The sequence below is a fragment of the Physeter macrocephalus genome, chromosome 14 (assembly GCF_002837175.3).
Source record: "Physeter macrocephalus isolate SW-GA chromosome 14, ASM283717v5, whole genome shotgun sequence".
NCBI lineage: Eukaryota > Metazoa > Chordata > Mammalia > Artiodactyla > Physeteridae > Physeter > Physeter macrocephalus.
Window position 1 is genome coordinate 115,428,502 of NC_041227.1, and position 25,473 is coordinate 115,453,974.

At 39.7% G+C, this 25,473-nt stretch overlaps 1 protein-coding gene across 1 annotated transcript; it reads right to left on the minus strand.

Moving 5' to 3' along the window:
* Positions 1-388: 388 nt before the first annotated feature.
* MED1 (mediator complex subunit 1) lies at positions 389-25,258 on the minus strand. The gene is made up of 17 exons (XM_007112550.4): positions 25,041-25,258; positions 22,958-23,064; positions 20,408-20,486; positions 18,635-18,689; positions 18,398-18,530; positions 17,662-17,690; positions 13,917-13,988; positions 13,316-13,390; positions 12,745-12,818; positions 12,030-12,119; positions 10,641-10,752; positions 9,990-10,114; positions 9,617-9,735; positions 8,644-8,845; positions 7,111-7,206; positions 6,881-6,986; positions 389-5,232 (listed from the first exon to the last, which is right to left on the minus strand). The coding sequence occupies exons 1-17, from the start codon at positions 25,063-25,065 to the stop codon at positions 1,992-1,994; spliced, it is 4,740 nt and encodes a 1,579-aa protein (XP_007112612.1). The 5' UTR covers positions 25,066-25,258; the 3' UTR covers positions 389-1,991.
* Between the last annotated feature and the right edge of the window lie 215 nt (positions 25,259-25,473).

The window sequence follows — 25,473 nt, forward strand, 5'->3', positions numbered from 1 at the left end:
TGATACGGTAACCGATAACTTTTCTTGCTCCACTTTGCAATGTTTCGTTTCCTACTTCTTATTACCTTGGGACACAAAAGTGGCAGAGTTGTTGTGAGCTGATGACCAGAAAAGGGAGAACACTAAAGGAAATCAGAGACAGTCAGGAAAGAAAGCCAAAGCTGATTTTCCAACTCTATGCTAACTCCAACCTGCAGAAAGGGATGAATATAGAAATCTTCAATATCTGATGAAGTCACTCCATTTATCACACACACATACATACATACATACACACACACAAATGAATCACCTGGCTTTTTTTTTTTTTTTTTTTTTTAATCCAGAAGAGTTGTGCTGGGGATCATGCCCCATCCTGCTGACACAGAACCTGAATGGAATCATCACACACACATACATACATACATACACACACACACACACACACACAAATGAATCACCTGGCTTTTTTTTTTTTTTTTTTTTTAATCCAGAAGAGTTGTGCTGGGGATCATGCCCCATCCTGCTGACACAGAACCTGAATGGAATCATCAGGAATGGCACAGTGCAGGTGTCAAAATCAAAGTAAGGCCGCAGAATTTTGAGAGGACCCTCCAAATACTGAGAACTTGTGTTGCACTCAAATGGTCTCCTGGATTTCTATATTTATGAGAAGGGCTTCTTATTGATGTCCCCCAGAATCCAGACTCAGACCTGTTTCTCCAAAAAGGTCCAATTGTGTTGCTACATAGTAGCAAGGGTTTATCTTCATACCCACCTAGCATTCCAGGCCCCCATTACTTCAAGTGAGCTTGAAACTGTTTTAAGTGAACTATGGCTGCAAATTTTTTTACTGTTTTATCTAAGGGAGCATACAATGGAATAATTAAAGTCTGGACTCCTTATCCTTGTGATGAAGGGAAACAAGGAGCCCAGCTCTCAGGAATGGCATCAGTTCTCCTACAAACAAAATGCTGGGATGTGGACTTTTGGCACATTGTAGAAATAGGAGAACTATTAATTCTGTACTGGTTTTCATGCCACTGGATCAAGGAGGCTGTCCCACTTTTAAACCTCACTGCATCTGAAAACACGTTTACATCCCAAAAAGCCAGCCCAGCTTTCTTTAAAGGAAAAAGAAACTGTAAATCAATACCTCCACAGAAAGATAACTCTTAATATTCCTATGATGTCTGAACCCTATGAAAAACCTCCTAAAACAAAAATACCATTTTGGTTTTCTACTTAACTCCAAAGGTGGACTCCGACTAATCTGCTTCAGCTTGATACTGCAGTACCAGCACAAGCTACAAGCTCCCTACCACCAAATAAGCCTCGTTCTTCCACCTCCCATCATTTTGAACCCTGAACCTCATAGAATTAGAAAAAAAACACTGTATAAAAGCAAACAGATAAAGGATTGAAATATTACAAATAAATAGCTAAAATCATCTTCCCTCCCCAATCACTCCTAAGAAACAGAAACCAAACATTACTTAAGTGTCCAAAATGACCAAAGTCCTTCATTTGCCCACGCCTCAAATGGACAACTACCCAAACAAAGGTGAACAACCTTCATGCAAATGCATCAAGGAATGTATTGCTTTTTCATTTTCTGCCCAGCCCTTCAAATACATGCACTAAAATGTGTTTAAAACATGGCCTAAAAATGGAAAAAGGGAGAAAAAATATATATGAATATTTCCCACAAAACTGTTTCCCACCCTTCCCTCTCCCTAAGCCCTTCCCACCCCCTCCCTTTCATAAGCAAGTATTTTAACTTTTTTTTTTTTCTGGCAAAGGAACAAGTGATTCGTGGTAACCAGAATCAAACCCTATGGTCTCTTTAGTAGGGTCTGGCTACGCCTTTCTAAACTCACCCCACTTGGTGTCAAAGCCATGCCATTTAAGATTCTTAAAACACAAAATCAGACCTGTCTCACTCCTTAGGTGATCTGCCTATACACTTAGTTTTTCTCTGGCCATGGTTTTTGCTTTAAAATGTAAGGTTCCTAGTTGCCAATCAGGGCCACATCCATAAGATCATCATCTTCCTCCCCAATCATAAAGTCAGGGCTAAGCCTTGAGGGCCTGTCTGTAGATAAGATTGTGTTACTTGTCATAGACAAGGACTGGTCTGAAGAGATGGGTGATTTAGACCAACTCTCTGGCTTGATGCTATGAGATTTTTTCTTGTCTCGGTCTTTGTCCCGGTCCCGGTCCCTATCTTTGTCTTTTACTTTCTTCTTTTCTTTTTTGTGCTTCTTATGCTTCTCTGTGCTGTACTCTGGAAGAGGTCGGATGCCATCATCTGAGCTGGGACTGTTCTGATAAGACTTCTCTGCTATGGAGGAGCCTGACTCACTCTCACTGTCCAGATTCTGGGGGGTATATGCTGGTGACTTACTATGACTGGGAGAGCCACGCTCATGCTTTGGAGTGGAACCACTGATGAGTGGAGAGCCATAGTTTTTGGAAGAGGCCATCTGAGGCCTCAGCCCTTCTCCACTACTTTCCCCAGGTTTCTGCAAAGTCACTTTGGCTTTAATGCTGGGGGATCCCCCATCATGCTTGCTGATGATAATTTTTGCCACACCCGTGCTCCCCACATTTTTGGACTCTGAGGTCTTCTTAGATGAATCCACCGAGCCCCCCAGGGTGGAAACCTTTGATTTGTCTTTATCACTTTTCTCACGTTTGCCCTGGAACTCTCCTCCTGACATGTTATGTTTGGAGGACACAGGATGGCTAGAAGAATTTGTGCTCACCCCCACCTGGCCGTCCATTGGGTCTTCACCCCCAGGGCCACTGGTGACAACCCCATGCTTCAGTTTATCTATGACAGCTGTTAAGGACGGCTTCTTATTTCTGCTGGGAGATTTCCCTTTGGAACTCCCATGCTGGTTCTGAGAGGATGACATGGAAGAGCCACTTGAGGAAAAGGAAGAGGAAGATGCTGTACAAGAGTTAGATGATGGGGGAGTTTTCTGAGACAATGAGCCTGAAGATCCTAACCCTGAAGATGACTTCATGCCAGTGCTTGAACTAGTTCCAGACATGTGAGAACCACCAGAACCTGAACTGATGGGAGACTTGGCTTTAGAGGATGGGGGAGTCCCAGGAACAGGCTTCATTGGAGAGGCAAGCTTATCAGAGCCTCCAGGTGGCCTTGAATGGGAAGGGGATATGTTTGGTTTACTCAAAGAAGGATTCATAAGTGATGATGGCTTCCCTTGAGGTTTCATCTTGGTGCTGCTGGAGCCACTGCTCAGTCCATGCTTGGTAATAGGAGAGGAGCCAGGCTTCCCCCCAGACTGGGATGAATTTTTGGACTGGCTAGATCCCGAAGACCCCTGGCTAGAATATATATTGCTACTTAACTTGGAACTTGATGAACCTTCTGATTTACTGCTTTTCATCTTGCCTGAGTTGGAAGCAGAAGATGAGGAAGAATGGCTATGGTGGCTTTTACTTCCTGAGGAAGACACAGAACCACTGCTGGTATACTGACTGTGAGAGGAGGGCTTGCCCACCATCACGGTTCCCTTAGGAATCTGAATAGTGATTTTGGGAATGGGTGGTGTGGCAACACCTGGGGGAGTCTGAGATCTTCCTGAACTGCCTGGAGATTTGGATCCACCTGTACTAGTAGGTGGGGTGAAAGGTCGGTTAGAAGAACTGTGAGATGGAGACTTTCCCTCAGTGTCTGCCTTCTTCCGTTTTGGAGGCTTATCTTTGCTTTTGCCATCATTAGAAGGGGTTCGACTGCGCTTCCCTGGTTTGCTGTCTAATCCTGGCCCTGATAGACTACTGTTACTGGTGCCATTGCCTTCCTTTACTCTCTTTTGAGTCTTTTCTTTCCCTAAGTCCCCAGTGGTCAATAAAGGACTCTGGCTACCACTGTGATGCTCCATAAGATCTGTAGGACCCAAAGCCTTACCAGCCACTGCTATTATACTGAAATCAACTGTGTCAGCTTGGCTATTGCCTTTAAACTTAGTCTCCCCATTATCACCTCCAAGCATTGGCACCCCCAAAGTATTTAGTGCCTGAGATGTGAATCCTTTGAAATCATCATTATCTCCACTTTGGCTGCTTTCATCAAAATATTCTTCTCCAAAACCACTTTGGCTCTGGCTGTTCAACAAATCAGGATTGAAATCTACTCCATCAGGAAAAAAATGATTGGTAGGAGAGTCACTACTGGGGCTTCCAGCAGCATCTGCAATAAGGTCAGCTGGATCAGTGTATGGATTTTCATTATTATTGGCTTGAAAGACATCAGGGTCAAAGAGGGCACTCTGAGAATGCCCAGAGCTTGAAGAATCTCGAACAGGGGTGCCAATGGGTGGACAATCGTCACTAGTGCTGGGAAGCTTAGAAGCTTCTTCTGCAATGTCTGAAAGGATATCAGTTACATCCGGGCCAATGCTGTCTGAACTGGATAGTCGGACCATCCTTTGAATACTGGATTGGGGATGAGGTACTGGTTGTGGGTAAGTTGTTGGGGGAGTGCTACACTGGCTTGGAGCTGGAGTGATGTGTGGCGTATCCAGTGTGTCAGCTGTCATGTTGACATCAAAGATAGGGTTCTGTGAGTCAACATCCATTGAAAATAGCTCCCTCTGAAAGTCATCTTCAGTCTGGTGCTTGGGTTTGTCAGGTGGTAATCTTGATGACTTCTTTTTCTTTGCCTTGTTGCTTCCCGAGCACATTTCCATCCGGGGTGAGCCGGAAGAGGAGTTCTGCCTTTCTAAAGGGCTGCTTCCATAAAGGGTTGAGAAATCCTGGGCAGGATTATCTTTAAGAAGGTTCATGAGCATCGGGTGGTTCTTGGTGTTGCCGGCCATCGAAGAGACAGGTGGCGGCGTGTGATGAGGAGGGGTCGGACTCGAGCCAATGGTAGACCCCCCGTTCCCTGTGATTTGCAACAAACTGGTAAGAATTGGGTTCTGAGATACCTTGCTGAAGTCCTCCCCATGGCCCACCGACTCATGCCGATCTTTGATGCTCATGCTCATATTAAACAAGGTGGTAATGGGACCCCCCGGAAAGGTGTTGGTTGGTGTAGTGGTACCACTCATTGGGTTGTTGCCTGTGGTCATGCCATACCCTGGGCTGCTAGCCGGGGGCAGGTTCTTTTTCACCATGTCTTCAACTGTCTCTGCAATGAGGGACAGTGCTGGAGTGTCGGCCTGAATGGTTTCAGCTTTCCTCCGAATAGCCCTCATCGTCACAGGGATGGACATACATCTGTAAAATAAGATGGAAAAAACAAAGTTAATATTGCACTAGCTGCTAATGAAACCAATTTTTTATTTGGGAAAACAGGCTTTAATTTTGCCTGAGACTTACATATGCCAAAAGGTTTACAATAAGCAGCTTTCAGGCAAGGCAAATAACCCGCAAGGCAGGAGCAGTTCTATGAAATGCCAGAGCTTTGGGTAAACTCATTCTAAAAAGAATCTGGGGGCTTCCCTGGTGGTGCAGTGGTTAAGAATCCACCTGCCAATGCAGGGGACACGGGTTCAAGCCCTGGTTCGGGAAGATCCCACATGTCGCAGAGCAACTAAGCCCGTGTGCCACAACTACCGAGCCTGTGCTCTGGAGCCCACGTGCCACAACTACTGGAGCCCGCGCACCTAGAGCCCATGCTCCACAATAGGAGAAGCCACCTCATTGAGAAGCCCACGCACCACAACAAAGAGTGGCCCCCGCTCACTGCAACTAGAGAGAGTCCGCGCGCAGCGACAAAGACCCAACGAAGCCAAAAAAAGATTAAAAATAAAAAGAATCTGGAAGGAATTCCCTGGTGGTCCAGTGGTTAGGACTCCATGCTTACACTGCAGGGGGCACGGATTCGATCCCTAGTTGGGGAACTGAGATCCCACAAGCCACACAGCGCAGCCCAGAAAATAATAATAATAATAATAATCTGGACCAGAGGCAGTCATCAACCTCTTCTGACGTGCCACCAAATAAACCAACCATAAACAAAAGTCCAAATAATTAGACATCATACTGAACTAAAATAAAACTGTAATAATGAACTCAGTAAGAAAATGTCCTCCTTTTGGGCTTTACATGTGATTAATGGTATATATAATTTATCTTAATTGAAGAACCATTAGAAAAACCTCTTGACCCATCAAGTTCTAAACTTTAATGGCTTAGATCACCCCAAAGCTATACTGTGAAAAGTGCTACCACTGGCAGGAAATCTTTTTTATTTTAAAGCAAAGCACTTTTTATGTTATAGATAAATTTATGTTCATAAACATGTATGAAAATATTTTGCTCTAGAATATGTCAGCAACCTTTCTTAAAGGACCAGATAGTAATGTTTTAGACTTTCAAAGATCATATGGTTTCTGTCCAACTACTCTGCCATCTTAGCTCAAAAGCCACCATAAACAATATGTAAATGAAAAGATGTGTTCACTTACAGGTATGTTTTATTGTGTTCCAATAAAATTTATTTACTAAACAGACCACTGGTACCTACTCCAAAAAAATCTTGAAATTACATATTAATGTCTATGGGAAGCTGACTGGCTTAAGGATCTTCCCACATACTGCCATTTGACACATTATATGTGTTTGAAAAAACAAATGACACAGAGGAAAAAGTGGAAAAAGATCTACATCTTATTTCAGCTCTCTCCCTCATAAAAGAACCCTAATTCGGGGCCTGAAGTTACCTACCTTACTTCCTATTACTCTCATAATGAGATTTATAAAACCAAAAGCTCATATTGCTTCCGATCCAAAAGCAGAGAAGGGTGAATTCAAAGCAGTGACTAAATGCTTTCCTACTAAATTTCCAATTCACTCTAATACTGAAAACAACATTCCTTGTACACCTCTTAATGGGACTCTGATGGAAAAGGGCCAGTGCTACCTTTGAACAACTTTGGCAATGAAGTCATCTGTGCAGATGAGTGCATCTGACAGCCCCTTGTAGAGTTTACAGCTCACATGTGTTGAGTCCTGCACATCCATTACCACTGAAAGACAAAATATGTAGGAGGCATTTAAGATAGATTCAGCTTCAGCTTTTGACTTTTCAAAAAAAGATAAAGGGACCAAACTGCTGCCCTGAGAGAAGTGCTAGCCACCCACATAACTCACCACACACCAGGGAGTCATTCACAGGGTGCTGAAAAGATATGCTGAAACGGGATTCTGAGAGGGGACACACTTCAAATTGGAGGAGCCCAGGAGAATCTAAAAGGCAAAGAAAAGGATCATAAAATAATCAACCAAATAAAAGACTTGAGACATGTAAATGGTAATTATTAACTATGAAATTTTCTCTCCCTCATTGGAAACTAAATCCCACACATTTTTTAAATACACCAAACCTACTATGTCACCCACAGGTAACTAAAGGTATCAGATTCCAAGGAATCTACCAGTATATGTTACAAATACTCCAAAACAAATAAGTAACTAAACTTCAGTTTTCTAAAATGAAGGCACTTAATCCCAATTGATAAAGTCCTTGGCAGATATAAACACCCTGCCTTGAAAGTGAATTCTGAAATTAAATGTGGCCAAGAGGAGTTTCTCATTCTATTTGATAAGCAGACATTAGAACCACTACCATAAACCCTGCTTTCTACCAGTATACAGCTGTTAGCTATACACTTCATAGTTTGATAAGCACAGATGTAGGCGCTACAATCTAAAATGATATATTTATGCCAAATACACTTATATATATATATATAAAACTATTATCATTGGTTTCTAAGCCAAACAGGCTGACAGCCCAGAGACAAGGATTATATACTTTCTTGGGAAAAAGCATGCATCTCTGTAGGACTAACTTCATAACTATCTCACAAAAACTCATTTTTAAATACCGTGAAGCTATGTGGAAAATTCTCCTAGGATTGAAATATATGAAATAGAAGAGTCATAAGGACACTTGCACATGCTCTGTGTCACTACTCCAACTTTCTAAAATTTCTCATTTCTAAAGCAATTCTTACTCCCATAAAAGATATCTCCTGATTTACCTTCCATTTCTTCTTGCCTACCATTTGCGCTGATACAGCTCTATCACTGAAGTGCTTTACAACTAAAGTAAAATATTAACTACAGTTAACTAGAGCAACCAAAATTCATATCAAGATTTCTAATAGCAAACTGTTTGAAAAACATCAGCATCCTGGGAGAAAAAAGAGAAGGGCACAGGTCTCATCCTTTTTTAAGCTATATGATTAAGTTCTCCAAAGAATGGGGAGAGGAAATATACTCAGGACTAAAACGTGGGAACCACTGTCCTAACAACCTAAAATTTAGATATCAAGAACTCCTCTCTTCCTGCAGAATCCCAAATTCTACCTTATATGTCTGCTGCAAGGTTCAGGCCCTTAGGTACCCAGTTACATTGCTGCATGCAGAAAAAGAGTAAGTCCATTGCAAAAAAATCCAGTGGTTTCCAAATGCCAGTTTACAGACTGGTTCCATCAAAATTATTCATGGAGCTTGAACTAGATTCCCAACTTCTCCCACATTAAGTTCATTTGGGTATGAAAACCAAATATATGTAGTTTTAAAAGCTCCACAGGTGATATGATGGGCCACAAAATTAGAGAACTACTAGAGTAATCAGTTTCCATTTACCAGTAAGTATTTCAAAAGGAAAGGCAGTACCTTCTTTCAGAATAGTTCTTTTGACACAGCTTCCAATTAGGGTGTTATAGGCCACTTGGTGTCTGATCAGATTCAGGATAAGAGGAACCCGGCCAGGGTGCTGAAAGGTGATTTTGCTAACAAGGGTTCCCTGTAGACTTCTACCATCTGGAAGAGGAGCATCCTTGTTGAGGAAATAGCAGTGCTGCTGACCTGGAAGAGCCTGGGCAAAAAGAACAAAGGAAGCGAATGCTATTTACTCACCCACTGTACTCCAACCACAAACTATCCTTAAAAAAACCCTACTCCTCAAAAATCAGCAATTTCTTGCTGAATATTAAAGCTCCACAGACAGTTCTTTGGTCAGCTCATGTTAAATGCCAAATACTCGCTTGGCTGAAAAGACCCCTTCTTTGTAAATGTTCTGCTAGTGGTTTCCTAATCTAGCTAACATAAAAATTACCTCAGAAATCTGTATAAAAGAGGTCCCTGGACCACAAGTGCAAAATCTATATTTTTAATAACACCCTATATAGCTATAACAGAGCCAGAATTTGGGAACTATTACTTAATCCAGACTACTGTCAAACATTCAAATAAAGTCCAGATGTGGTTTTAAAACGCTCCTTAATTTATTCATTCCAGTACTTTCTTCTCCGTTAAATACTTTGCAGATTATAAGCTCATGGCACTTGAAAGAATTAAACAGCAAGAACTCTTAATACCTACTTATATGCTTGTAAAAGTTCAGAATACCATTAAGACACTTTCACCTGAAATTTCAACAATGAAATGTACGTTGTTTCCTGACTTGGAAGCTCATGCTCTTTCTTCAGTATGTTTCAGAGATTTCTGTAATTTCCTGTCTGACTGAGGAAATAGGACATGATCCAACGGTCCAAAAGAACATCATCTGACCTCAGTTATCCTATAAAAGGAAGATTCTAATCTTGGGTCCAAACATAATCTACAACAATTCAAGGGCCTTACTTACAGCATAAAATCGCATGTTGTGATTCAAAGGTATAGGGTCAGGGTCCTTTGACAGCTCAAATTGAGTGATCAGTTCATAAAGGGGTACATAAGTTGGTTGGGTTTCAAACAATGGAATTCCTAGAAAAACAAAGATCAATACAATGATCACAGTAAGATGAAAACGTTGACAGCTCAGTTTTCCCTTCATGAATTCTACTTCATTTGCCCATTTATTCAAAAAGTACTTACTAATAAGCAAAAGCACCATGACATCTACACCCATCAGTGGTTTTTTGAGGCCAAGACTGAAAGAGGTCTAAGATAATCTGAATGTGAAGTTTGCTTTTCACTTTTATAACAATTATTAGCTCCTGATGCTTCTTAAAACTCACCTGTGCAGTTCTGAAGTTTCTGAACAAATGCTCTAGATACTGGGATTGGCTGGGGAAATTTCAAGAAGAAACAGGCAGGAAGATCAACACTGTTGGCACTGGTGATTGAGGAGAAGGAGGGAGTCCTTCAAAAAAAAAAAAAAAAGGTGGAGGATTGGGATTTTGAATTGATGTGAAAATGAAAAATCTAAACACTCATTCTTAGACATGTCTGTATCATATAACCACCTACTCAGAAAACCTATCAAAAGTTCACTCTTTGAACTTCCTTCCCCCAATTCCAAAATATCCTGTTTGTTAACCCTAGAGTGTCTTATCAAACATCTATCCTGAGGCAAGTTCTCTAATTATTATTCCAGCATAGCTCTAAATCAACATAAAGTCCCATAGGAAAATCCTGTAGAGCAATCATTAAACCAGTGCAAGTAGCACAGTTCTCTTCTTTCTCTCTCAGGATAAGAATGTGTTCTATGAGCAGACTTCAAAGAGGAACATGCAAATATTGAAAAGAGAAATTAAATGGGTAAAACAAAAAGCCCATCTCTAGAAAGTCAAGTGGGGAAAGAGCTAAGTCAAAGTAATACCTGTTTCTTACTGGGCTTAAGGTTGAAATAAATGGACATTGCTATCCTAGAATTATATTTAACTTACCATTTGTTGTCAACTGGATGTGACCCCATAATTAATGGTGCAATTGGGAGTTTATACATAGCAGATGTTCCTTCGATTGTCACTGATGCATTCATGCCCAAAGATCGAGTAACTGAGAAAAGGAAAGAAAAATGGTATTCTCCAAAGTAACACGAATTATAAGGATCTTGGGTTTCCCTGGTGGCACAGTGGTTAAGAATCCGCCTGCCAATGCAGGGGACACGGGTTCGATCCCTGGCCCTGGAAGATCCCACATGCTGTGGAGCAACTAAGCCCATGCGCCCCAACTACTGAGCCTGTGCTCTAGAGCCTGCGAGCCACAACTACTGAGCCCACGTGCCGCAACTACTGAAGCCCATGCACCTAGAGCCCGTGCTCCGCAACAAGAGAAGCCATGACAATGAGAAGCCCACGCAGCACAACGAAGAGTGGCCCTGGCTTGCCGCAACTAGAGAAAGCCCGCGCACAGCAATGAAGACCCAACACAGCCAAAAATAAAAGCAAATAAATAAATAAATCTATTTTTTTAAAAAAAGAAATTAAAAAACTTATAAGAATCTTAACATTTAAAAAAAAAGCTAACTTCTGTATAATTTGTCAGCCCTAATTTGTCAGATACTATAATACCTATATAACTCAGAAATGCTACAAGTTATCTTTCTAACCAACCAATATTTCTGTCAGTAAATAAAACAAAATACAGGAAACAATGCAGTCCAAGGAAAAAAAAATTTTAAAGGCTCATTACCAATATTTACTTATTTTCTCCAACTTCAGAAAGGATTTAAGTAGAATTATGATTATAGGATAGTCAATGATTGAAGTTAAAAGGGGACCAAATGAGGTATTAGGCCATTTCTCATTATGTTTTAGTCTATTAAACGTGCAAATATAGGGAATTCCCTGATGGTTCAGTTGTTAGGACTTCGGGCTTTCACTGCCAAGGGCAAGGGTTCAATCCCTGGTCTAAGATCCATCAAGCCGTGCTGCGCGGCCAAAAAAAAAAAAGTGCAAATTCAAAGTAAGATCCATTATTTTAGTTCTTTAGTAAGTTGGCTTATTTCTTTACCTTTAAAGTAATGATTAAAGGGGATTATTTCAAGTCAGATGGTTTACATTTTTTTATTCACTCATTTACTTATTCAAAAGGAATTATTAAGTTTTTATTATTATGTATGTATATGTACATATAGATATGTATATCTGTAGGAGTGTATGTGTATGTATCAGATGCAAACTCTGGTAGAAATGGAAAACTTTGGTAGGGATGGCAAATTTATTTGGGAGTAGCAAACCAGAAAGTACAGGCAGGTCTGGGCATTCAAATTTTTGAAAATATTTTTTAAACACTGAGCAAAACCTTCAGTTACTTTACAGTGAAAGTCTTACCGTTATTCTCATGCAAAATGATAGGGGATGTAGTCTTATCATCCAGCAGGTCAGAAGGAGAGGCATAATACTTCAAGTTCATTAAATGACCTAAGCAAAATAAAATTTATCACTACTTTTTTATCAGGTAAATTACAAATAAAGAAAACCATTCCCATTCCTATAAACCTATATACAAGAAAAGAGTTTCAGATATGAGGACTAATGATCCAAAGCAGCTTATGAAATATGACGGAAGCATAAATATTGATTCTAGCAGCAACAATTTATTTCACAATTAAAAAAAACACTAGGGGAGAGCAGGTGTTGACACCTTAGAAACCATTAAAAAAATACACAAATGAGAGAGGGATAAATTAGTAGTTTGGAATTGGGATATACAAACTACTATAAATAAAATAAACAACAGGGTCCTACTGTAAAGCATAGGGAACCACACATAATACCTTGTAATAAACTATTATGGAAAAGAATGTGCAAAAGAAAAAAAAATACATATATATATACATACACATATATATAACTGAATCACTTTGTTCTACACCAGAAACTAATACAACATTGTAAATCAACTATATTTCAATTAAAAAAAAACAGAAACACAAATGACTGGTAATTTTCACCTTCTGCTTATAAACCCAAGGTGAAATTGTAAGTAATAACCCCTCAACTAAAATTAGACATTTTTCTAAACAGGCAAAATAGAATCACATACCCCCACTTCTTGGAGTGAGATAGCCAACACTTCCATGAAGAATCTTATCCAAGGGACCAGCATTGGTTGCTTTCCTGCAAGACAAATGATCTATGTTTGCTTATATTTAAGCCCTGAAGGTATTAGTGTACAATGTGATAATGAGTTCAGCTCTTAAACATCTTATATTCTATCCTAATGACTCTATCTTTGTACTTGGGCATTTAACAACTGTATTTCAACTTCAAAGTGAAGGGATTATTTCTAAGAATACATCAGTATATAATATGGTGAACAGAAATTACAACTATACTATTATTTATCAGAAGGGAGGCCAGGTTTGTTTGACAAGTCTTCTGATAAAACCTAAGGAATACCAATCAACAACTTAGGGATAATGATACTCAGAAAATGGAATGCAATCATTTGGGAACTGAAAGGATATGGACAAGATGTACAATACAGGTAAAACCCAGATGCATAGTAACATACATCTATAATATATATTTAAAAAAATAAGAGCCTAGTAACCCCATAGACGAAAAACTTTAAGAACAAGGTCAAACAGAATTGACACTTTAGCCAGTCTTACCAGTACATAACTGCCATTTTAGATAGATCCTGTTCTAAGGATTGGAGAGCCAAGTACATTTTAGTCTTTAGTTTGCTAGAAAGTAAATAAAGAAAATAAGAATTAAATAGTTGACAAATATACATGTATACACACACACACAAACATGAAAGCCTAGAGAGCAAGTCTACCTTGGAGGTAACTAAGATATCTATTTAAAAAACAAAATAAAATTTTAAAATGTTAAAAAAAAAATCATTACTGATCTACCAGAGCTAATTTTTATCTCTACTTAAAAGAGCCAAGCAGGTATACAGAATCCCAGGTAGGTTAAAAATAAAAGTGGCAACCCAGTTCCATAACAATTTCTTTCAGCCTAGAAATCAGTATGTTGAAGATATCTCAAGGATTATCTTCTGGCACTATAATGCATTAATGCAGATATCTGTTTATTTAAAATACCTTTAAAAGACATTAAGTTGGAAGCTGAGCTATACATTGTCAGTATGAGTAGAAATCACAAATGAGCTAGGGCAGAAGACTTGGCAAATTACTAAGTACAAAATGGTTTATAGATTTATACTAATTTTTCCCAAAAAAGCAAAGAAATAAAAATACTTACTTGTCCCCTGGAAGGTTATAAAGATTAACAAGACCCTTAAGGTGCTTAGAAAATTCATCAAAATTTTTTTCCCTATAAGAAGTTCAAGGGAGAGGGAAGAGAATAAAACATACAATTACTATTCAGTCTTATCAGCAAAGTGCCAAAAATCATGGCTATATAAAACTAATCTTAATAATTTGCTTTACTCTTTTTCCCCCAAAGTTTTCTAGAATCAATCAAAAGTAGGAAAAGAAAATGCAATGTATTCCTTTCTCTGCTCCATTTTTCTGGAGGAGGTGCTAATAAGCAGTATAAAAGATAGTAAAAAAGATCTGATAACTCATATAGTAATTCGCTCTTAAGTAATGAGACTTGGTTTAAATAAATCACTTCTTCTCCTCTTAATTTGTAACTGAGATGATTGAATGTCATGAGGAAAAAAAACATTTGGAGAGAAAATGGAAATAAATAAATTGGGAAGATAGAACACTTTTCATGTAGACAGAACATTTTTCATGTATACAGCAACATAAGAGCAAAGAAGGAAAATGAACACTAGGAGAGAGATGGGAGACCTAAGGAAAAGGGGAATGGGTACTGTGGAGGCAAACCACATATTCCAAAATGTTCCTATGACTAGCTTTACCCCAGGAAAAAGTAACTACTACCATGAACCCCTGGCTTCCTAGAACCTCATATTCAGCCATGGATTCTTAGTCAAATAAGCTTTTGTGGGCAGGAATCCAACATAACTCAACAATTCTAACTCTACATCTTTTTTCAAACTTAAAAACAAAAAAAATATCTCTTGAAAGCTGTACTGCTCTGATAATATCAGATACTTGGTCAGGCATTTATTGAACACTTACTGCCCAAAGTGCCATGAAGATTAAAAGGAAGCAAGAGCAGCAGCAAAGGGCTTCCCTGGTGGCGCAGTGGTTGAGAATCTGCCTGCTAATGCAGGGGACACGGGTTTGAGCCCTGGTCTGGGAGGATCCCACATGCCGTGGAGCAACTAGGCCCGTGAGCCACAATTACTGAGCCTGTGCGTCTGGAGCCTGTACTCCGCAACGAGAGGCCGCGATAGTGAGAGGCTCGTGCACCGCGATGAAGAGTGGCCCCCGCTTGCCACAACTGGAGAAAGCCCTCGCACAGAAACAAAGACCCAGCACAGCAAAAATGGGTGAATAGATTGATAAACTCCTACCCCCGACATCAAAAAAAAAAAAAAAAAAAAAAAAGACCAGCAGCAAAATATATTCCCTACCTTAAAATTACCATCTATACAAAGTGATCAAAAATACCAGATAGGGGGCTTCCCTGGTGGTGCATTGGTTAAGAATGGTTTGAGCCCTGGTCTGGGAGGATCCCACATGCCGTGGAGCAACTAGGCCCGTGAGCCACAATTACTGAGCCTGTGCGTCTGGAGCCTGTACTCCGCAACGAGAGGCCGCGATAGTGAGAGGCTCGTGCACCGCGATGAAGAGTGGCCCCCGCTTGCCACAACTGGAGAAAGCCCTCGCACAGAAACAAAGACCCAGCACAGCAAAAATGGGTGAATAGATTGATAAACTCCTACCCCCGACATCAAAAAAAAAAAAAAAAAAAAAAAGACCAGCAGCAAAATATATTCCCTACCTTAAAATTACCATCTATACAAAGTGATCAAAAATACCAGATAGGGGGCTTCCCTGGTGGTGCATTGGTTAAGAATCCGCCTGCCAATGCAGGGAACACAGGTTCGAGCCCTGGTCCAGGAAGATCCCACATGTCGCGGAGCAACTAAGCCTGTGTGCCACAACTACTGAGCCTGCGCTCTAGAGCCCACAAGCCACAACTACTGAGCCCATGTGCCACAACTACTGAAGCCTGCGCGCCTAAAGCCCATGCTCCACAACGAGAAGCCACGACAATGAGAAGCCCGCGCACAGCAACAAAGACCCAACACAGCCATAAAATAAATAAATAAATTTATTAAAAAAAAAAAATACCAGGTAGGACTTCCCTGGTGGCGCAGTGGTTAAGAATCCACCTGCCAATGCAGGGGACATGGGTTTGAGCCCTGGTTCAGGAAGATCCCACATGCAGCAGAGCAACTAAGCCCTTGCACCACAACTACTGAGCCTGAATTCTAGATCCCGCGAGCCACAACTACTGAGCCCACGCACCACAACTACTGAAGCCTGCGCACCTAGAGCCCGTGCTCCACAGCAAGAGAAGCCATCGCAATGAGAAGCCCACACACCACAATGAAGAGTAGCCCCCACTCGCCGCAACTAGAGAAAGCCCACACGCAGCAACAAAGACCCAATGCAACCAAAAATAAATAAATTTTTTAAAAAAATACCAGGTAAAGACTAATATTCTTCCTAAGGTTCCCACTTTCAAACATGCCTACAAATTAACTTTAGAACACCATCAGTTCATAAATTGGTATGGTCTCCTACTCCACATTAGAGCCAGAAATATTTTTCTCCTGGACTATTCTGGTAATACACCTTTGCTAGACTTATTGAGTTAATGAAATCATAAAATGTTATTTTTTATGTTGCACTGCAATTTTTCAAAGCTCGTTCAAATCTGGTGTATTTGGCTATAAGGACATTAAACTGATCATTGAGAAGACTGAGTGTAAAACTTATTTCCTCAATATTAACACCCTTTCTAAGACTCCTCCATGTGATATCTGATAACTTCACTATAATTTAAAACATAAAATTGATGTAATGACTTTCTCAAATTCCCAGAGAGTTAATTCTGGGTTTAAATTTAAGTATGAAAATTTCCACTCAATTCAAAGAGGAAAGATAAGCCAATGGCAAAAAACATCAATTACTAAAAGAGACTGTCTTCAAGCCTAGCACTTTACTATAATGGGACCCATATACCTTAAATATAAAACAATTTCTCTCAAAGTTGAAGTGAAAAAAAGTTCTTTTCATGGTATAGACTCAATTTTCTCAAGCTTTCTCTGATTCAATAATTAGGTTCTATTTATTTTTGTTCCACACAGAATTCCTAAGGTTAGCTCAGTAGTTCTCAACCAGGAGTGATTTTGCCCTCCAGAGGACACCTGACAATATCTGGAGATATTTTTGATTATCATAATTCAGGAGATATTACTAGCAATTAGTTGGGAGAGACCAGGGATGCTGTTAAACATCCAACAATGAACTAGGTAGCCCCCAACAGCAAAGAATTTCCCAACCCAAATTTCAATACTGTCAAGGTTGAGAAACCCTGGGATAGACAGAATAGGGTAAAAAAAAATCAAGCTAAGTCAATTCTGAAAGTGAACAAGTACGGACTGTGAAAAATCTTGACCCAAGAAAATAAATTTGTTCCTCAGGAAAGTAACTTCTGACCATCCTCAAAACTTAGCTATAAAGAATAGCACTGTCGGGCTTCCCTGGTGGCACAGTGGTTAAGAATCCGCCTGCCAATGCAGGGGACACAGGTTTGAGCCCTGGTCAGGGAAAGTCCCACATGCCGTGAAGCAACTAAGCCTGTGCGCCACGACTACTGAGAATGCATGCCACAACCACTGAAGCCCGCGCACCTAGACCCCGTGCTCCACAACAAGAGAAGCCACCGCAATAGAAGCCCGCGCACCGCAACAAGAGTAGCCCCTGCTCGCCACAACTAGAGAAAGCCTGCGCGCAGCAACAAGAACCCAACACAGCCAAAAATTTTTTTAAAAATTAAAAAAAAAAAGAATAGCACTGTCTGCTAATATCAGGGAATATAAATGTCATCTGCTCACCTTAGCTGCTGTACAAGCTCTGGACAGCTCTGAAATTAAAGAAATTATGTTAAAACTTTAAACTACTTTAAGACGCTTTAAGACATCAAAATTTTTTCTCTTTTATTAATAACACATGCTTTACAACAAAAACATTAAAACTACAGAAGGTTCTTATATTAAGATATCAAAAATATCTTCTTCCTACTTGGTAAACCATGGGTTGGGTCAGGAAATTAAAGATTAAAATATATATGAAATAGCTTATAAAGGAATCAACTTTCAGCTGCTTGTTTAAAACATTAGGACCTCTCTTTAAAGCCATCCTTGGAATCCATATTCAACTGTCTGGTTATACACATTTTACATTCCTCTCTATTACAGGGTTTTTCAGAGACATTAGTTATATACAAGATTATCTGTCCTTCTTGATTATAAGTTCTTTGAGGTAGGAACTTTAAATTATTTGTATCCCCAGAACCTATTGTTCAATTGCGGCTCATGTTTGTTGATATGAAATGGAAAGGGTTCCTCTGGTGTTTCCTTTTGTCAAAGCCTCTGGATGATGTCAGAGATGGACCCAGATTATACTAAATTCCACTCTACGGCTACTGATGTTGTAGCCCATCACATCATCTCTATAGTGGCTCATGAAAAAAACCTAAACCCAAGCTATTTCAAACCCCAACAATTCCTTTTAAAATTAATGTCCCTAAGTAAACCCCACAGATTCCAGTGAAATATCAACAACACATACCACAGGATTCTCCCCATGGTGAGCCACTTTTACATCACAAAGCTGTCCTGCAGGATCTAACTGCACTTCCACATAGAACATATCTGACGTGATGTAACATTCAGTGCCACTGGCACTGAGATGAGAGCCCAGTCTAGCAGGAACAAATCAAAACAAAAATTAATAGAAGACACATAAATAAAGCCACCCAAAGTCAACACTAAGTTAAACATTTCTGCCTACAGATACACTACTTACCCATTCTGTCTTGCTATAGACTCCAAACGGTCAGTCATTGCTGGTAAAGATGTTACTACAAAAGGGTGAAAAAAGGAAATCACAAAAGATGTTCCAAATAAATTGTATTCTTCAGAGCCTGAAACATCCCGAGAGTACATCTATCCTTCCAAAGCCAGAAACACATTCAATAGTTCAAATGCTTATAATGTGCATAAAGTTCATTGGTAAGGCTTAGCTGTGGCCTAAGCAGTAATAAGAATAAAAAAAAAAAAAGATCTATTTGAAAAAAACGATTGGACCTTTCGCCTCTCTCTTTTTCATTACTCATTTGGGACAAGTTATCTTTAATTCAAAGAAGACACACTTAGGGACTTCCCTGGAGGTCCAGTGGTTAAGACTACGCACTTCCACTGAAGGGGTCGCGGGTTCAATTGCTGGTTGGGGATCTAACATCCTACATGCCGCTTGGTGCGGCTAAAAAAAAAAAAAAAAAAAAAAAAAAGATAATAAATAAATAAACTTGGCATTAAAAAATGCAAACCAGGGCTTCCCTGGCGGCGCAGTGGTTGAGAGTCTGCCTGCCGATGCAGGGGACACGGGTTCGTGCCCCGGTCCGGGAAGATCCCACATGCCGCGGAGCGGCTGGGCCCGTGAGCCATGGCTGCTGAGCCTGCACGTCTAAAGCCTGTGCTCTGCAATGGGAGAGGCCACGACAGTGAGAGGCCCGCGAACCGCAAAAAAAAAAAAAAAAAAACATCAAAACCAGCATAGAAACAAATATTCTATGTTCATAGTGGCATTATTTATAATAGCCAAAAGATAGAAACAACCTAAGTGTCCATCAATGAATGAATGTATAAACAAAATATTATTTTGTTTACATATAATATATACATACAATAAAATATTATTCAGCTTTCTTAAAAAGGAAGGAAATTCTGATATATGCTATAAAATGGACGAACCTTGAAGATATTATGCTAAGTGAAATAAGCCGATCACAAAAGAACAAATACTGTATGATTTCACTTATATGAGGTATCTAGAGTAGTCAAATTGTTAGAGTCAGAATATAGAATGGTGGTTACCAGGAGCTGGGAAGAGGGGAAATGACAAGTTACTGTTTAATGCGTTCAGAGTTTCAGTTGGGAAGATGAAAAAGTTCTGGAGATGGATGGTGGTGATGGTTACACAACAATGTGAATGCACTTAATGCCACTGAACTGTACAATTAAAAATGGTTAAAATGGTAAATTTTGTTATATACATTTTACCACAATTTAAAAAAAACAATATTCAGCTGAATCAGGTTCATTTGTGATAGTCAGAGTAAAATCTGCTTTTACTTTCATTTTCCTTCAAAAACAGACAGAAGTAGTAATTCTAAGCTTGAATAATCAAGCTCATGATTTGAATTTTATGTTTGCTTTCCTGAATATAAACACTGTAAAAATCTCTTACAGTCAAAAAGTCCATCTTCTTATTGAGTTAATTAGGAGAGAACATGTGAAGGGAAAAAAAAAAAAACTTTCTCCTGCTATCTGCAATCTTATAGCTACCCTCCATCAATTATCTTTTGAGTTTCTACCAACCTCCAAAATGGGATTAAAAAATAAATGTTTCAAAAGTTCAGGTAAGAGCTCATCTCAACTCCATAATGAAAGCAAGAACAACACCTAGCATAGAACGGTTGACCTATCTCAATTTATATTTCTAGTGTAAGTATAAAATGGTCTTTCCTAAACTGGGGGTTTTTTAAGAAATTAGCATATTTCAAAGATGTTTACAAACCTTTGAGAGCTTTCTGCAGCGTCTCCAAACAGCTGACCAAATGTTGGTGCCCTCCAGAACTCATCACAACCCTCTTCTCCTGTATTAAGAAGGAAAACATTTCAGGTAAAAACTAACAAAGCCAACAGTGTTTTGGGTAAACATACACATTATCCTAGAAATAACATTTCAGGATAGTCTATATATTATGGTATAGTCTATATACTCTATATTTTCTATATACTCTAGATAATCTATAGATTTTTAACTGTTAAGTCTGTCCATCCATCCAAAAGAGGAAAGGTTAACACACATGGATACAGGCATATCCATATCCATGCAAGTAGAAAAAGGTATTTCCAGATCTAGGACTTCCCTGGCAGTCCAGTGGTTAAGACTCTGCACTTCCAACGCAGGGGATGTGGGTTCGATCCCTGGTCGGGGAATTAAGATCCCACATGCTGCATAGCATGACCAAAATAAAAGCCTATACCAAAGGTATTTCCAGATCTAAGATAAGATAACTTTCAGGGAAAAATTAGGAAGAATCAAAATGTAATAAATGAGATCAGCCTCCTGTAGAAGTGACTACATCCTAAGATTCAATAAGTTAAATGGGGTGGCTCAGATGGGACAATTCCCAAATCTAATAAGGTGATATGCACGTAATCTAAGAAATACAGCCAGACCTTAGTCAAACTAGATTGACTCTAAGAAACAGGATACGTAGTCCAAAAAAAGCCAAAGGGCAAAAAATTTAGCATAGTTTTTCTAAACATATCCAGGGAAGAAGTTTCTCTTTGCACAACATTCTAGTCCCCAGAAGTATGAACAGTTTTATGATACAAGGATAGTTTTTCAGACTTCTCCACGCCCTAAATCCATCTCTCTTTGCTCTAATTCCACCCTTAAAAATATCTAAATAATAATCTAGCTCCCTTTGTACCTTGAATATATAAGGACCTTGTCCATTGCAAGGACAATGGATACCAGTACTTTGGTAGCTGGAAAGACAAACACTCTGCTGTAAATTAATAAACTGGCATTCTGATTTCCATGTTAATCTACTGAGATTTTGTTAGTATGTCAGTTGTTGAAAACTCTTCAAAATCTTTTACATACCAATAAAAGTAGGTTTCTGAATCTGCAAAGGTGAGAAGTAGACAATGGAAGCTATGGTGACCAAACCAAGAACTGGTAACCCAAAAGAGGGTCTCAGTAGCCACCTGGAAACCCTCTATGTCATAATGTCTCCCTAATGACAATATCACTTACAGACCGTATTTCAAACTAGAATATGGCTGCCTTATAGTATAAAAATGACAACCTCTGAATTCCCAGACTGGAAAAATTGCCATTCTTTAAGACTTCTAAAAAAGAACAAAAAACCTATTTTATGTACACAATCCTGAGCCAGAAGATATCTGTAGAACTTAGTTACGGAAATCTTTTAGCAGCATGACACTTTGGTGTCCATTATCTCATTTGATCCCTACAGCAAAACTGTGTGAAAAAGCAAACTGGTGTTGTGTGTCTCTACTTTCCAGATGAGGAAACTGAGGGTCAGAAAGAACAAATAATTTGTCCAAGGTCACGTAGGTAGAAGTACTGGAGTCAAGACTAAAATACAGGTTTTTTGACAGCAAATTCAGTTTTTTTACTAGGCTATATACTGATATGATCATTTTAAGTTCTAATAAATCTACTAAACTGAACTTACTCTGGACCCGGTGTAAGGTTTGGTAGAGGGGTACTTTAACTGAAGTATAACATGTATACAGAAAAGTATATGAATCTGAAGTGAAGAGCTCATGAATTATTACAAAGTGAACACATCCATATAACCATTGCCCAGGTCAAGTCATAAAAAAGTACTCCTATAACATTTTACTACCACTGGAATCATATGGATGAACTTTTAACATCCAGCCTCTACCCTCACCCCACTCCCTGTATTCCACCTAACTAAGGGCTCCCCATACTGGTGAATGACTCAGAAAGGAGAAGTAATACTGTAGAGAAAGAGGGCCACAGAGTAAACAGGTGAAGTTAATTAAAAATGAATTGCAAACTCAACTAGCAGAATAGATACAGTGACAGTATTAACACATTAGAAACAAGGAGCTTGACAGGAAGTGAAAAATAAATGTCTCTCTATATCAGTCTGTCATGTGTACCTTTTTTTTTTTTTTTGGCGGCACTGTGGTGCTTGTGGAATCTCAGTTCCCTGACCACGGATTGAACCTGGGCCACGGTAGTGAAAGCCAGGAATCCTAACCACTAGGCCACCAGGGAACTCCCTATCAGGTGTATCTTTTATAGGTGTATTTCTTAGCACTTTGCCTAAAGTACCCCAGTGTACTATAACTCACAATTAACACAATTTTATAAATATACCTCCTTCTTAGGTAGACTCTTAAAAGTTGAAAGCCACCATGTGCTTATGATGTTATGAGAAATAAAACTGAAGACACACCATAATAACTAGTTAGAAAAAGTCTACACAGGGAGCTTAGCTTATTAAATAATTATCTAAGCACAACACTTTATCCACTTCACCACAATCCTCACCATGACTTGACGCACAAGCTTAATGGTTTCACTCCAAGGTCTATTTTGGTTAAATTTTGCATGGAGCCGTTCCAAGAGAGAACTCATCTTACTCAGCTTTTCCGACTCTAAGATATAAATCAGAAAACATCATTAGCAACTCTTCTTTCAAGACCTTCCACAGTTTTTCTTGCAAACAAAACTCCCATACTTCATCCTGGTAAGAACTCAGTTAAAATCTTTTCTAATATGATTTACTTCAAAACATACGAAGAATTTGTTTGTAATGACAAGAAGACACACACAATTGTGGGTCTAGTCTAACGAACACCATAGAAGGGGACTGCTTTCTATTCAAACTTAATGAGAACCAAAAAAAGAACCATTTCTAATCCTGTTTAAGGATCAAGACTATCATTTAGTGACAAAATGATTTCATGATATGCGTGAAATCCCTTATATGATATATGCAGAGCATACATTTGAACATGGCCTTACTACGGTTAGTTGGTTTTCAAAGTGAAAATACAGACTTTCTTAATTTTTTCACATAATTTTAAAAGATCGATTTATAAGTATTATCAAGAAAACAGGCTTTATTTGCCATTCAGACTTTTCCTATTTGAACTCAAACTATATGAACAAGGAAGATGTCAATGACTAAAGGATGAGTTTCCAGCAAAGTTAAGAGAAAGGCAGAAAAGAATGGCTCCTGGATAGTGTGTGAAGGAACCTCCTATACCCTCCAACACTCCTGTAATTCTTGTAACTGCTTAGCATGAGCAAGGACCTGTGCTGGAGACCACCAGCAGTGCAAAAATACAATATGCCTGAGATGACACCTGTGAGGGGGTGTGGATAAGTTAATGTGAAAATAACCATCACACAAAGCAAAATGGGATTTGTTCTTAAAAACAGAGACACATTACTATTGAAATTCAAAGGAGAAAAAGTTTGTAATTAGTTGTGGGGATGTTACAGAAAAGGTGCCATTGAAAGATGAATAGAATGTCAGCAATTTGAGTTGAGGTAGTGACATCTTCTAAATCAAGATTCAACTCCTCCCTCCAATGCCTTCATCTTCTGGAAAACTGTTTTTTGGTTTGTTTCAGCCAATTTATAGTTCTGGAGAAATGTCTGACAATGCCCACTTTCAAGACTCATTCACTCAGGCACTATTTTACATGCTGGAGATACAGCAGTGAGCAAACTAGACAAAACTGCCTCATCGAGTTTCCATTTTACACTTGTCATTCCTCTGCACCAAGAAGTATACCTTTTTTCTTCCTCCCCTTCAAAACACACCTCCCGCTTCTTTCCCTTAAGAAGCCTGATGATAAATATCTTTACAAAAATGCTCTAATGAAACATTTTTTGAGCAACTATTATGTGCCAGGGACTATATAATGAGTAAGGCAAGATCCTGATCTACATAGCTCAGAGCACATTGAAGAAGACAAGTAAATAATAGTGAGCTGTATCAACAGAACTATGTCCAAAATGCTAAGGAAGCATTTAAACTGGAAAGTGGAACTTCAGAGAATCTACGTAAGGTTACACAGAAAAGTTGTTTTTCAGCAGTTCTGAATTAGTTCAGACATTGAAAGATTGAAATTCAACGCATTTTTAGAATATACAATAGCACAAGATGTGAACACTGTGACATTCTTGAGAACTGCTGGCTTTTAATACCTTAAATACCTAATCATTTCATTCACGCGAAAACATTCTCCAGTACTTTGACATACAGCGCTGTATTACTGTTTTTATGTCATCATTCACACTTCTCTTCTGGAAGGAGTAAGTTTTACATTCACTCGCCGCGTCTCCCATCCCTTTAGGCTAAAAATGCCCTGAGGCCCAAATGATTGCCCCTAGCTAAGCAGGAAACCTTAACAGAAGTTGGGAGCCCCCATCTCCCCAAAGTCAAAGCTCTCCATCACCAAGAAAGGCAGTCTGAATCTAAAACTCACACACATCCCGCCTCCTAGACTCTGAGCCCTCGGGAGAGTGGCCTCCGCGGAAGCATCTGCCCCCCAGCTCCCCTCAGAGATTGGCTCCCCCAGCTGTGTCCCGCCCCCTGCTTTTCCCCTCAGTCACTCACCCTCGGTTTCCCCCTGAGCCTTCATCCTGACAGCGGGAAGGGCCTCAGTCCTACACAAGAGGATATGCCCCTCCTCACCACTAACAGAGGAACCAAGTTGGTTCGGGCTCCCGGGACGCAGGGCGCCTGCAGTCCCCACTCTTCCCGAGAAGGCTCAGTCTGAAGTCCCCGGCGGCAAGAAGAGAAGGGTGCTCGCGGCCGCCGCCATCTTCCCCAACAGAACTTCCGAAAGATCGCGAGATTAACCGTGATCCTGCGAGAGAGAGGAAAAGGGCTGGGCACCAAATATCGCGAAAAATGGTTAATACGTTGCTACTCGCGAGATTCTCCCCACCCTTCCTTCTCTCTCAATTGTCTCAGACTTCTCGGCCCTAGGTGTGGAGTTTGCTAGTTGGTGGTGTTCGGCTCCTCTGCGAAAATTGGCACTTTCGTT